At 34.5% G+C, this 16,323-nt stretch overlaps 1 protein-coding gene across 2 annotated transcripts in view; it reads right to left on the bottom strand.

Moving 5' to 3' along the window:
• LOC131521600 (mannosyl-oligosaccharide 1,2-alpha-mannosidase IA) overlaps positions 1 to 16,323 on the bottom strand; it is a 223,757-nt gene that overhangs the window by 50,554 nt on the left and 156,880 nt on the right. For both annotated transcript variants that reach the window (XM_058746505.1, XM_058746506.1), the window contains exon 4: positions 14,015 to 14,095. In XM_058746505.1, the coding sequence (XP_058602488.1) occupies positions 14,015 to 14,095 (81 nt within the window). The remainder of the gene's footprint in view (positions 1 to 14,014; positions 14,096 to 16,323) is intronic.

Here is a 16,323-nt window from a genome sequence, read left to right on the forward strand (position 1 = left end):
GAGGTCTGTCTTGTTTACTCGCTGTCGAGCTGTTGGAAAACTTATCAGGCCTTCTAATAGAAACACTCGATGCAGCGGGCCAAAAGAAGGCAACTCGCTTCGCCTTTCTCCTCAGAGCGAAAATTAAGCAGACAGCAAGCCAAATAAATGCTCTGTTGCAGTACGGTAGGGGCGGACAGCATGACCAAACTTATATCATATATAAATATATGACTTATGTCATATTTAAATTCATAGCAATAAATTGCAATAGTTTTTTTTTGCCAGAAAATTTTACCCCCAAAATGTTAAATATACAGATTTTTAAATGTTTCAGCTCACCATGGCTGCATTTCTTTGATCAAAAATACAGTAAAACAGTAAAATTGTGAAATATTAGTACAATTTTAAAGAATTGTTTTCTGTGTGGATATATTTAAAAATGTATTTTATTTCTGCTATCAAAGCTGAATTTTCAGCATCATGACTCCAGTCTTCGGTGATCCTTCAGAAATCATTTTAATATTCTGATTTGCTGCTCGAGAAACAGTTCTGATTATTATCAATGTTAAAACCAGTTTTTGCTGCTTAATATTTTGAGGAAACATTTATTCAGGAATATTTGATGAACAAAGTTCAAACAAACAATTAATTTGAAACAGAAATTATTTATAACATTATAAATGTCTTTAATGTCACTTTTGATCAATTTAATGCATATTTGAAATTTATCTTCAAATAGATGCAGCCTTGGAAAACAGAAGAAACCCAATTAAAAACATTTCAAAATTGTAATGCATCCTATGCATCTTTTGACAAGTACCCTTTTTTAACTTTAGAAATAGCAGGTATTTTATCTCATTATTTTCTCCTTATCATTCAGAATCAGATTTGGTGCAGCACAACTAAATGTAGACCCTGTGGAAGCACTCAGTCCTGCATTATGGCTATTGAGTGATTTGGAAACAGAGCCACGAGGGACATCACAACAAATGTGTCACGGTCCTTTTGTTCGGCTCGTTTCCCATCTCAACCTCTTATTTCTAAGTTGCCATAGTAACACAAGAGTCATGCACTGCAGTCAACAGCATTTGCCAAACTAAACAAATCTTCCGACAGCGTTTCAGCCGTTTCTCCTTGACCCAAAACGAAGCACGAATTTCAGCTCAGATGCCAACAATAGACATTCATTTCGTGATAAAGGCTGTGGAACTTTGCCATTTTGCATGTTGGTGAATGTTTAGCAACGTTTACGTCAAATTAAATGAATATTCAAGATGTTAAAGTCACGTTGGCATTGAGTTTTTTTTGGCCAAGCAAACACACCGGTCTCTTATGAGACAGTTGCAAATGTCAAATGTGGCTTATGAGAGGTTCTTTTCAGATAATTTTGTTAGAGAAAGACAAATAAAAGTTGCAAACACCTCAGTACTGGCTGAGCTGATGCAATCAACCAATTCTGGCAGACAAATCGTCCCAGCAGATGATCTGCTTGGATGAGCTATAGACACGTCTTGGCGTTCACTGCATCAGCTGGCAGACTGCAACAGCATTTTCATAAATCTTGATCATAAAACATGCACAATTATGAATCAATATTATAATTTCTTTAGAACACGAGGACTGACTCGACTGCTAAGTATCCTAGCCACGAAAACATTGATGAAGAGTTGAGCACGCCAATGGCCCTTAAAGAAACAGTTCACCCAAAACTAAAATTAACTGAAAATATCCTCACTCTCAGGATGTCAGAGATGTAGATGAGTTTGTTTCTTCATCAGATTTAGAGAAATTGCATCACTTGCTCAGCAATGGATCCTCTGCAGTGAATGGGTCCAAACAGCTGATAAAAACATCACAATAACCCACACCACTCCAGTCCATCAGTTAACATCTGGAGAAGACAAAAGCTGTGTTTGTGTAAGAAACAAATCCATCAATAAGACGTTTTTAACTTCAAACTATTGCTTCCAGTCTATAATCCATAACGCTTCCTCCAGTGAGAAAGTCCATCTCCTGTCGTCTCTCACATCAAAATTCAGCCGCATATTTATTTGTGCAGATTTCTCTCCTGATTAAGACCAGACCACTTTTCACTGGAGAAAGCAATATTATGGAGAGAGGACTTTTTAAAATTAAGTTAAAAGCATCTTTTTGATGGGTATGTTTCTTACAAACATGCAGCTTTTTACTTCTCAAGATGTTAACTGATGGACTGGATTACTTGTGGATTATTGTGATGTTTTTATCAGCTGTTTGGACTCTCATTCTGACGGCACCCATTGACTGCACCCAAGTGATGCAATGCTACATTTGAAGAAACAAACTCATCTACATCTTGGATGGCCTGAGGGTCAAGACATTTGCAGCAAATTTTCATTTTTGGATGAGCTATACCTTTAATGATATTGATTTACCAAAAACAGGGCTTCATAAAGACATTTATTAATCCATTTTCACGCAAATTGCATGTGACAATCTATGTAATAATGGTATTACAAATGCACAAATTTGTTGCATGAATGATGTCAAATTATGATCAATAATTGAACATTTTATTCTATAAAAAGCTCATACACATAAAAATGCGTCCTGGAAATCATGTGCATGTGAACAAATGCATAACCTACACCAGCAACATTCCCACTTATATTATTATATGATGAGACAGAACAAATAAAGCACATGAAAAGTTACTCTTTACATAATGCACGGCCAGGGCTACAGGCAGCTTAACATTTCTCGGTTGTTGCCCAGGAGATAGGAAAGAAAAAAAAGTGCAATATTACTTATAAAAGAAATCACACACAGCTGTTGGATTCTCATTGATTTATATGATCGAAGACAACACCGGTTTTCCTTCCCCTGCGGGACTCGGCACATCAAAGCCAGCTCACTTTAACTACAGGAAAAAAATGGTTCTGCAGAAGTTGATTTCATTGAGCGACACTCTTTCAATTACAGTTGCTCTGATCCCTGAGAAAGCCTCCAACGAGGAAGCTACAGGGGTCAGACAAGAGCTTCAAAACAACACGAGATGTGGTGAGGAGGGAGTTTCCTTCCTTTTCAGCCTTAAAAGAGCAATGCAACTGTCCCATGAGACTGCTGTTAAACCCGTAGCTCCCTTCCACATATTTAACCTTTACGAATGTGAAGGCGATTTCCCTCCAGCAACAACAATCCAGCATGAAGTTCATCTAACTGTCACAGAGAGACTCTGTTCCTAACTCAAGGATCAGACGCCACAGACTAGACGCTGGTGCAGATTCTGCAAAAGTGCATCAACAGCTCATGAGCACCTTCTGAACCCTAAAATGTCAAACAAGACAGTTTACCATCCTGTGAATGAAAAAAATAAAAATAATTGTATGAAAATATGAAATGTTGTACCATGATAAATAATAATGTCGCTAAAAATGACAGTTAGGAGGATAAATATGCTTACTTTTTGTATAAATAAAGTAAAAAAGAATTTTATAATATTTTCACTTAACATTTGGTTGTGTTGTTGACTAAAAATAAAACTATCTTTTTCATTAACTAAAAGCTAAAATAAAACAAAATATAAATATTAGATAGAAAACTTAAAATTAAAAAAAAAAAATCTGTATTGGTTATACTTAAATAACACTGATAGCATTCCATAAATTCACTCAAATATTCAGTTTGCTGCAGACTAAAGAACCACCATATTTAACCGAATATAAATCTTTTTCTTTCTTTCTTTCCTCTAATTCCACCCTGACTTCTATTTTTTGCCGATCTCACGAGGCTCTGCTCATTTAAACAACTGTAGGATGCACAGAACTGATTACCACAGATCACCAGGGTGGCTTTAATTTTCCCAGCACAGATGCCGCCTATTTATTCAGCCTGTTGATCGGAGAGTGCTCGAGCTCCATACAGCCAAAGGGACGTCCTCACTGCAAAGCCCAATACCCAACACGACCATAAACCACGTCATAACCATACATTACAGTCACCCACAGCTATTTACAGCACAGATCCTGCACCAGCCCATCTATCCTGAACACCGTAACCGCTGGGAGCCTTTCTAAATACCCTCACTGTCCACTCAAAGGACAAACCATAAGCTAATGATGCTACACCAACTCCATTTGATCTTACTAGTTGTTGAATGCACATACAAACTAAATAAATGCATAAATGCAGAAAGTTTCGTAATAATGCACTAATTCAACTGCACAAACAGACATGCCTCACTTTAGAGTGAAAAAGCAAGATGCAAGCAATTAAGTGTCATTTTGAGGGAAGCAAATGTGCAATATTATTCATTATTTAGCATATAATTGATTGCGGCGTCCCGGCCTTGTAACCTCTCTCGCAATTAACGTGCTGCTTTTATGTGCTTAATTAATAGTTGTTGCAGCTTCATGTTTGAAAACACACACACATATACACACACTCAATTAGATTCTTAAATGTGAACGAGAGAGAAATTTCTGCTTTAGTTTATGCAGGATTCCTGAGGGACATGAACGTTAATCAGAAGAAATGGGACACGAGAAAATATGAATCTCTGATGACCATTAGATGCACGTTTGGATAACTCATATTTTGAGTTATCCAAATGTATATGAGATATTATATATATATATATATATACACACACACACATATATATGTGTGTATATATATATATGTGTGTGTGTGTATATATATATATATATATATATATATATATACACACACACACACACACATACATATATATACATATACATATATATGCACATATATACATGCACACATACATATACATACAGCGGGTAAAATAAGTATTGAACACATCACCATTTTTCTCAGTAAATATTCTTCTAAAGGTGCTGTTGACATGAAACTTTCACCAGATGTCGGTAACAACCAAGTAATCCATACATACAAAGAAAACAATACAAATAAGTTCAGAAATTGGGTTCTGTGTAATAAAATGGAATGACCCAAGGAAAAAGTATTGAACACGCTTACTGAAATTGATTTAATACTTCGTACAAAAGCCTTTGTTGGTAATGACAGCTTCAAGACGCCTCCTGCAGGAGAAACTAGTCGTATGCATTGCTCAGGTGTGATTTTGGCCCATTCTTCCACACAAACAGTCTTCAAATCTTGAAGGTTCTGTGACCTCTTCTATGATCTCTGATCTTTAGTTCTTTCCATAGATTTTCTATTGTATTCAAGTCAGGTGATTGGCTGGCCATTCTAGCAGTTTCCTCGGCTGTGTGCTTGGGATCATTGTCTCGCTGAAATGTCCACCCTCATCCTGGTAGATGGCAGCAGATTTTTATCAAGAATGTCTCGGTACATTTTTCCATTCATCCTTCCTTCAACTATATGAATTTTGCCAGTGCTGCACCATGATGTTTTGGGGTGAAGTGCAGCGCCATTTGACCTCCAACCAATCTAATTACTGATAGATTTCAGCTGGTGTCTTGGCTTTCCATGCCTTTTTGCACCCCCTTTTCTTCAAGTGTTCAATACTTTTTCCCTGTGTCATTCCATTTTTTTTTTACACAGAACTTGTAAAATTGTAAAATTATTTGTTTTGCTTTCTTTGTATGTATGGATTACTTGGATTGTTACCAACATCTGGTGAAAATTTAATGTCAACAGCATCTTTAGAAATATATTTACTGAGAAAAATGGTGACGTGTTCAATACTTTTTTTACTCGCTGTATATGTGAGTATATACTGTATATATAACGCTTACTTTTTCCCAAAAGTTGAAAATAATTAGTGGTGCGTTAAAAAATGCAATTTAAATTGATTAAATAATGAGTTTTTCCTTAATAATGGGATACAAGGAGACATTTGCAAGCAAAATTATTCAGTTTAGTAGAATCCAGTAAGTACACTAAATAATCAACAGATTATTGTGCCGATACTAGTAATGGATAATCTGTTAAATAATGTTCCTACAGATGCTACTAGAGTTTATCCTAAATTAAATTCCAGATACAGTTTGTGTAAACAAAATTCCAATAATAAAAAAAAGTTATTCATAATGCAGGACGTTTATTTATAAACAAACCCGAAATACACCAGGACTCTTATTTTGAAAGTACATGCTTTACTATTGCAGGCTGCTCATTCAAAAAGATGAGACAAAATATGCAATCTAACAGCCATCTAAAACATATTGCAATATAAACACCATAAAGTAAACATTGTCATAACCCATCAACAGTAGATCACAATCAATCGCTTGACAAGAATGTGGGAAAATCTAAACTTCTCTGAAATCTGATCATTTATTATTATTAGTATGTTAGAGAAAATCCTTGAATAAACATTACATTAAGACATTACATAGCTTTGGAAAGACATGTTTTGATTCAACATTGCATAAATAAATTATGAAATTTTTTCTTTTTAAAAAAATAAATAAAATGATGTTAAATATAAAACTAAAATCTCCAGTAGGTCTTAATGAGTGAGCTATTGAACCATTCATTCAACTGAATCATTCAAACAGCTGATTCATTCAGAAACTAAGAAAGTGACTGTCGAATGAATCACTGAATCATTGACCCACTTGATTCACTCAAAACCATGGATTCATTTAATAACGAATCACCGCTGTGTGTTGATCAGAGAGGCACAACAGTTCTGCTGTGGCTTTGATTGGCCCTATTGGCATGAAGTTGTTCTTCAAACTGCTATTGCTGTGTTTCTAAATAAAGACAAGCACACTCGACATCCGCCGAACACGCTCTGCTCTCTCTGCATGACAAAACAAGACATGATCAAAAATAATTCACCCTCTTCCGCCCTTCCCACGCTTTTATCTCTTTATAACGAGCAGTTTGGACTCAGATCAGAATGAGCAACATTTGGGCATCTGTTGCCTCGACACCTGCTTTGTTTTAAATGGGAATAAAAAAAAAATAAAAAAAAGAGTAAACAAAGTGTAGCAGCTGCTGTGTTATTTATATTCAATGTATTCCTCCTTTCTAGACAGATGATCCAGTGTCTTACAATATCTAAATTTAAAAAAATAATAATAATAAAGTGCACACCCACAGACGCGTCCAATATATATACACATGTATACCATCTGTGCGCCTGCAGAATAAGTTTTCATGAATATGTTTTCAATAACTGTGATTGAAATTCTTGCATACTATATAGTACGGTTAGTATGTGAATCGGGACGCAGCCCCACAAAACTGACTGGAAGTTCAGTAGAGGACAAACGCTGTAACCCTGGATCCCGCGGCTGTCGTGAATTTTACGGGCAGTGGTGACCGAGCGGCTCGCCTTCGGCCCGGACCCACAAATCAACATCAAACTCGCTTCTGCGGAAGGAAGGCTCAACTTTCTGGGAATGCATTGATTGCGAGCGCAGGCTTCTGGGATCGATAGCGCTCTCATTGTTTAAAGCAATGGCCTTTAGCCCATAAACAGCATTTTCTGCAGAGGCGATCGAACATCTTATGACCGTCTTTATAATAATGAGAGATGGGCAGCAGAAGTCTTATCTGGAATGCTTTTGACTCTCTGTATGCCTGAAATTTGCATCCTTCCAATGCAGATGGATAAAGAAGATGACAACTCCCATTAGCTGTGATTAAATTACAGCACAACATCTCGTACCTTACTACTTAAAGGAATAGTTCACCCAAAAATGATCATCTAAATGTAGGGCCCTATGATTTTGGCAATGTGGAAAATGTGGATGGAATTTACTGTATGTCATGGAATTTGGCAACTTTTGGATGAATGAATCAGAATTAGGGCTGCACAATTAATCAAATGCCAATATGGACCAATGTCTGTGAATATCAAACCTAATTTAACAGTTAAACCTCTGTTCTGCAGCACTTGTCTGCCAAAATAACAAAAATTTTAATTTAATTACTGTTTAAAAGATGAATGAAATTATTTGTTTTATGCCTTTGATTACCACTGATAATAAATTTGTATTAAAACACATGTACAGAAAAAATTAAGCAGACGACAGATTTTCTGAAGAAAAAAAAAAATATTATGGAATCCATGATTTAAAAAAAATCATGTGAAATTGTATACATTTCATGATAATTAGACATGAATCTAAACCAATTAAAATGGAAAATAAAATAAAACTGATATCATAGGGCCCTATAAATGTCTGTTGTATCATCATTTGTCTGTCACTGTAGCATGAATCTCATAAAACCTCTCAAGAACAAGTCCATATTTCACTCTAAAATCAAAGAAAGAAGAAATGAGAAATCATATTTTGCTTTAAGAAAATGTCTAATTGGCAAGATGTGCAGATTGAGTTGTGAACAGTTTGGGAAATGTAACTTTTCTCAAAGTTCCATGTTCTTAACCTAAATACATAAACTGAAGCTCTTGGTTTTTAGAATGGTTTTAAAAATCATACACTGTGATGTAACCTAACTGCAACCAAAATGCAACACTGTGGCAAAACCAGAAGCAAGAACTTTGAGTAACATGAACCGGGAAATGTGTAACATCATTAAGTACAATAACAGGCGTTCAGAGCTTTCATTTCACCTGTCAGAGAGCAATGAGTTCATTTTCTGTCATCTCCTACCAGGCAGGCAGGTTAAACTCAAGAGTCTCAGATCTTGTTAGCAGCCATTTTTCCTCAGAACGGTTTGAATATGACACGCTCCATCTCCGAATTACATCCAGAGATTAAATTTAGCTCATTCTGAACATCCAGCTGGTTTTTTGGGGTGATTATAGCGATCTGCTTCCATGTTTTTACAAAAAACTGATTTTGTGAAATATAGTAGAGAAAAAACAAAAACATGCATGCATGAGAACCGCAGGCCTTTTTAAATGCATTCTGGCAGGTTTTCTGGATTACACTGGCAGGAGGTTGGAAATAAATGCTGGCTGACATGCGATTATACCAAAAGGGAAATGTAAATAAAGCAGCAGGAAAGAAAGACAACGCTAAATTGAACAGGTATGTGTGAATTTAATGACTATCAATAATGCAGCAGCTGATTCACGGCAGGAGAATCAACCGTGCATGATGTTTATTCAGATCAATCTGAATGGTTTTATATGATCGCTGTAGCTCGACTGATAAAACATTTATGTAAAGACGGATCCCACGGGCTGAAAGAGGTGAAGGAATGACGAAGCTAATACTCTTCCGCCAGCAGTGATTTGATCTTCAGGCAGTTCCTCAGAGAAATAGGCTATAGGCTTTTGACATAATGGTTATATGCAGAATATTTCAAGATACTGCAGGTGCAGAGAGGACAGACTTTAATAATCCAATCGCTCAAATAAACAGCATATAGACGAGGATGGCGCTAACCTCCGAGCTGCTGAGCTAGAATCGAAGAGCTAAATCATCAAAACATGAAGCTGGTGCAACATTATGTTACATTCAAGTCCTCCTGGAAAGTTGGGCAAGTCATCATTATAAAAGTCAACTCGTCAGAGCAAGATGGCAATGTACCTTTCTGTGTAAAATTCAATACGATTGTTTGTTTTTATTCAAAGCTGCTCTATAATGAATCAGTGTATATTTTATTAGAATTGTACAATATTACAGTATTAATACATGCAACTTGCACTGAAAAAAATGGTGGCGAAATAATTTTCACTCAGCAATTGCTATTAAATTTCACAAATAGTTACACAAATAGCACGTAATATTAAACTAAATATGAAATTTTGAAGTAGCAACACTAAAATATAATTTTCTTGTAAAACATACTCAATCTTTGTTTTAAATCTTTATCTACAATGAAGTGAAAAAAATATTTTAACAAATTTTACCATTAATACAGACTTACAATTAATAGTATTAAATTAAACAATTTTTTTAGAGTGGGAAGACTGACATTTTACATTTTACTTTACTTTTAAACTTTAAAGAATTTTCATTTTTCATCAAATAATTTTTTTTTACAATGTAGATATTTATTTTAAGTGAAAAATATTTTCATTTAATTATTTCATAACATTAATACAAATACTGCATCCATTGTGCATGACATATTTCACTCGGAAACTCTGGGCTTATAATTTGCAGAAAAAAATAAAAATAAAAATATCAACAAATAGCTTATACAATGCAATTTTTCCAGAACATTTATCTTGTTTTAAGGATGTTAAGTTGATTTTAGACAAAAATACTGATAAAGAAAATAATAATATTTTGTACTGGACACTGACATAAACATGCAAAGAAACAAACAATAGAGCGTTAGTCTATGCCAGTTGCTAATCATAACAATACAATCTGTTCTACACTACTGGGTCAATTACGCATAGATGTGCATCAAGCCAAGCGACTGATGAATGAAAATGGCAGTTTTACTTCATTCGGGTCACCTGGCATATCTGTGGGATCTTACAGTAAATTAGCACAAGCGCAGAGGTAATATAACGCCCTTCAGTTTCATACTAACGAGCGCGATACAGCTGACTGATGTTCTGTTGGTAAGTGGAAGACGACATTCATCTGCAGCCATGGTGTGCAGGGACAATTTACAGAGCGGAAAATTACAGCCCAGTCTGTCGTTTTTGAGTAGTTTGCATAAATTCACTGGTTTGTCCAGTCATATAGATGCATGATACATATGAGGTGAACCTTCAAATGAGTCTCGCTTGATGTAAAGTACATCATATGAAGAAAACACGGCTTAGGTCACCTTCACTGAGCAGCCGAGTGTGTAATGAACGCTAATGTAGAGACATTAATATGAAGACTGAATAATGGGATGAACATTACACTATGTAATTTATCCATTCACAAAATTACGTTTTATTATATTAATAATGACAATAAAATGTTTGCCAGTATAGGGATGGACTGTTTATCTCATGGGCGAGTAAATTCCAGGAAACATTTGCAGTTTGCCCAAAATGACCTTTAAAAATGAAATAAAATGGAAAATGCATTGTTCACATGAGACAGATGGATGCCAATGGCTACTGCAACAATTAATTTTATACTTTAATTTACAAATAGTAGGGATGCAATTACTTTAAAACTGACAACTGATAAACGGCTTATAAAATTCTATAATACGTTAGTGAAAAATCATAAAAATTAATACAAAAAAAAATTTAGTTAAGAGTAAACAAAAAGTAAAGAAATACGATAAAGAAATCACTACAAACTAATATATATATATATATATATATGTAAAATATAGAAATAACGCTAAAGGAATTTATTTTAAAAATTTATATAGAATTTTAGAAATACAATATTTTTAACTATACATTTCTACTCTATTAAATACTTTAGAGCTTGACAAAATAAATATATAAATGACATTAATTAATAAATAAATAAAATAATGAAAACTTAAGATTTTAACTTCCATGACTTTTCAATGTCTAGACATCACACTTTTAAAATTCCCTTATACAATATATTCAGGTTGTCCAAGATCATGTGAACACTGGTTTTTAAATAAAAATGGTCATTGTTAAGGGATAATAAACAAATGAAGAAACAAATGAAGAAACCATTTCATTTTAAATCTTGATTTTTAGTTGTTTTAACACATTTTATATTTAACATTTTTGATATACATCAATAACGGATACTGATAAAAATCATGCATCCTTAAAAAAATAGTTACGCTTTGGACATTCAATGTACAAAACATTAATAGAATGGGTATATTATTACAGAAGTCCCAGGCTGACTGAAGTTAGTGTTTTAGAGTCAAGGACAACTAACATCCATGACCGAGACGATAGCGACGGTTATGTCATGATGTTTAGCCTAGAGAGAGAAAGCAATTTTATCGGCTATCGCAACGAGCAACTCTTTCCTTTGAAGAAATGGAGCTCTGCAGCTGTAAATCCTGCTGTGAGCTGCAGCCGGAGCCCTGTGATGTTTCCCTGAAAGCTCCTACCTCATGCTGTCGGTGTGATTTATGCACACCTCGCCACCGTGGCCGTTTCACAAAAGTGGGTTTTCCAATCACCCGCCCTTATCTGCATGGGGCGTAACCCCCCGGAAACTCAGGGAAGGAGACGGATGAGATAAATCTACATCCTGAACACACATGCATGATGGATTCCCAGCGTACATGAATGCAGGGATAGATCACCGCAGACTGCTGAGCTCTCCTAAGAGATTTATCAGAGACGTGGACAACAAACTTCATCGACAGTGAGAGACGGAGGCAGAAACTCATGCACACTTTCAGTGAAGTGCAGAACTAAAGCAGAAGCATCATAACCGGATCCTGTTTGTGTCCACATCCATCAGAGATGAATTTAACAGCTAAATTACATACAAACTATCTGCTCAGATGTGCTGAAATTACAGTCTATCCGGGCAACTGTCAAATTACCAAAAATTGGAATAAATGTAAATGTAAACCACAAAAAAAAGAAAGAAAAAAGAACCCTAGCTAATTCAATTCAGCTAAAGAAAGCTCAAAGTGAATTTGAGATCAACCGATAATCGGTTAACCGATATGTTGTTAACACTTTAGAATAGGTAATGCTTGTTGACTATTAACTACGACTTTTCCCTCAATAAATTCTTAATTTGCTGCTTATTAATAGTAAGGTAGTTGTTAAGTTTAGGTATTGGGTAGGATTAGGGATGTAGAATAAGGCATTAATATGTACTTAATTAGCACTAATACATGGCTAATATTCTAGTAATATGCATGCTAATAAGCAACTAAAATAAAGTGTTACCAATATTTTTACAGATATTTTCAACTAATGATTACTTGCAAAGGTGGTCTCCCTTCACTTTTATATTACTCCATTTGAGAACATTAGACTTTGTAAATTTGTTTCGCCTATTGTTCATATTGTTGCTGCTGCAGTTGTTGTTATAAAAATGCTGTTTTTATTGAGAAAATAACAAAATTAAAGAGACTCTCTGGTCATACTATATGAAATAATCAGCTTGAATGTGCTTAAGTTTCACTCAATTATTTACCAATAAATTTACCACAAAAAATAAAATAAATGTTAATGTAAACCATAAAAACAGAGTCAATTCAAGAAGAAAATACTGCAGGAAGACGTCAATTCTAGAGAAGAACATTTTAGTACCATTTTAAGTACCATATTTGCATTATATACATGCATTACATTTTTTATTGTTATTGATGTCTCGGTTATATAATGTTTGAATAAACCTTCAAAGTCTGTCAAATTTTTTAGAGCTCATTTTCCCAATAACAAGGGTTTATGACAGCCAACAGTTCAATTATATATTGGCAACAGTTTGGAGTAAAGAATACAGTAACTACATGACTAGAAATCTGAAAAAAGCTCAAAGTGACTCAGAATTAGAGATCAACCGATAATCAATTTTACAGATATTTTACCAATATTTTCAACTAATTACATTTATGCAAAGTTAATAGTCTCCCTTGATATTTTTACATTTATGCATAGAGGAACTACAAAAACTTATTTCACCTTTTGTATTAATGTTGCTGCTGCTTCAGTTGTTTTAATTAAAAAATGCTATGTTTTTATTGTTGTGATATGAAAATGAAATTAAACAAAAACAAGTAAAACAGTAAATAAATATCGGTTCTGCATATCTGTTATTGAACATACAGATAAACGGCATCAGTACTGGTTCTAAAAATAAATATCTAATAAAAATGATGGAGAATATCACATTTTACAATTGTATTCCTACTATATGCTCCCATCTCTCAAACAAATGTGTCTATACTGAGCATCTCAATGCTCAATGAAACATCAAAACGACTCATCTGATGTGTATATTTAGCACGTGTGTCTACATCTGACACGGATCTATAAACACAGATGGATGGTCTCAGGAAACACAGAGCATCTGTCTTCCTCTTTGACTAATTCTGACTGAAAATCAATGTCCATTAGGCTGACTCATGACTCTGAGTGTCGCCTTTATTTTATTTTCGACTTTAATATGATGCCCTCTGGTTTCAAAACTTGGCCCTTTTCAGCTGATCTCGCTGTAACTCTTATGATTAAACATGAACTCCTGTTCCAACTAATTACATTAAAATGAGTCAAACTTAAGCGAGAAGAACAGATGAGATTGAATCTTACCTCAGCTCCCGTCAGGTAGTACGCAGAGAGAAGTCCGCCAACGTAACGGATGTTCACCTCGAACAGTGACGCCTCTCCATTCTGCAGGAAACAAACAAGATTAAGAAACTCATTTTAGTGTTTTAGAAACATTACAAATGAGATTAATAATTGAGGAAAACATTTTCCAACATGCTGTATGGTGATATAACAAGGTCATGTTCAAGGCTGTTTTTACCTAAATCGTTGTTGAGAATCTTTGCTAGTTCATATTAGAGGAAAACAACAAAATAACAAAAATGTGTATTTTAAAGGGGCCACATTATGAGGTATATTATTTCCAATAATATATTGAGATGAAGCAGTTAATTGTACTACCTAGGACAAAACTGAAGATTTATGCATTTGACATTACACAGTTTTATCAAACAATAAACTGAATGTGATGCATATTTCGGTAATAAATTGAATGTGTTTTAAAAACACAATAATCAGGTTTACATATTTATCGTCAATAAATCCAATCTGTTACAATCTCATACATTTTAACAAACTGAATATTGCTTGTTCCACACCTATAGCCATATTTGAACAATTTTCATACTTTTCAGCTGAATAAATTTTGTTTTCACAATGAACAGATTTATGCTGATTCTAAGCAATTTGAATAAATGCATTTGGAATAAATGTCAAAACCAAATAAATGCAAATAGTTAATAATAAACTATGCCATGTTTTTTTTGTTTTTTTTGCAGAGTGCAGTCTTATTGCAAATGCAATCTTACCTGTTGCATTTATGCATGACTGACAAATGTGCATCGCAAATGGATGGAAATTTTATATGCAATTCAAAAACATCAATCCTAAATTTAGGGCTCAATATTTTTCAAAAAGTAAATTTATAAGGGTCAGAAAGAGTATAGAAAATAGTCACAGAAAACCAAACTATTCCTGTTCTGCCAACAATAAATGGTCCTTCAGAAAAAAAAAATTAAATAATAAAAATGCATGACCGCTTTTAGAGTACATTCACATCTCAAAGAGTGTTTTTTCTGGAATTCAGGCAGCCGTGACCTCTGGCCGTGTCGCTCAGTGACTCGTATTCAACGCCGCAGTGCTTTCCTGCTGCGGGGAAACTGCCAAGATCTCTGTGGCCAGGGCCGAGAGGGCAGACCGCTATTAAGCACTTTTAGACAATGTTTCCCGCTGCTGGGAGTCAAAGGAGGCTATTGATTTATGAAGAGCATGTGAATAATAGCAATTGTGCAACATGAACTTTTCTCAGCAAGACCACTATGAATTGTTTTTCCCATTGCAAAGCAAATCAAATCAAATCTCAAAATTATTGCATTTTAAGTCACTCAGATCAAATTTAAGGTACAAGTCTGACATTATTTAAATGTACAGAAATAGTAATATCCATCCATGGAAACACAAGAACTTGTCAGAACGTTTATGCAACGTTTACATAAAATAACCAGGTTCGAAAAAGCACACCATAAAAGTACATTTTTGACTACAAAAGACTAATAACAGCACACAAGTCATGTGAACTACTTTCATGGTGTTTTTATATGTTTACAGGCTCCTGTCACAGTATTACTGTGTTGTACTGAAAAGAGCAGATTTGACATTCTGCGAAACATCTCCTTTTTATCCACAGATAATAATAAAGTTAAAGATATCCATCCGATGCAGGTGTGGGTGGTTAAAGCAATATACCCGAAAAAAAATATCAGCCGGAATTAATATGAGAGTAACCATTCTTTGGCGATTATGCCAGTTATGTTTTCTGAGGCGCTAAATTTCAAGCGCAAGCAAAAGAAACCATATTTAGTTATGAATGATAGTTTGCAGTCTGACTCTGAACTGATAAGATAAAAAGACCTAGTGTAACTCTGAGCTGTCCAGTCCTCGCAACAAACACAAAACAAAAACACATTAAATGACTCAGTTGAGCAGGTTATTTAAATGAATCGTTTTCACTGGAATGAATCAGTCTGATGAAAGCATAAAACATTATAATTACTGAAACAGCATCTGACTCACTGAAATGCTATTACTACTTTAAAAGTAGTTTTTCTTCTTTTTTTTCTAGCGGAGCTTAGTAAAATGTAAATAATTGTAATTACAGGCTGGATGTGTGGAACAACGTGATTTAATTCTTTTAGTGAATCATTATCATTGACGTTTCTGACTTGAATTAGTCTGACGAATCTGACGAAAGTCTGTGTTTCCATAAAAATGTAAAACCAAAACTATACCAAATACAATGATATAAATTTTGTAGCTTATATCATCCTTATGCATGTTTACATAGAATAAAACTT

The sequence above is a fragment of the Onychostoma macrolepis genome, chromosome 16 (assembly GCF_012432095.1).
Source record: "Onychostoma macrolepis isolate SWU-2019 chromosome 16, ASM1243209v1, whole genome shotgun sequence".
Taxonomy (NCBI): domain Eukaryota; kingdom Metazoa; phylum Chordata; class Actinopteri; order Cypriniformes; family Cyprinidae; genus Onychostoma; species Onychostoma macrolepis.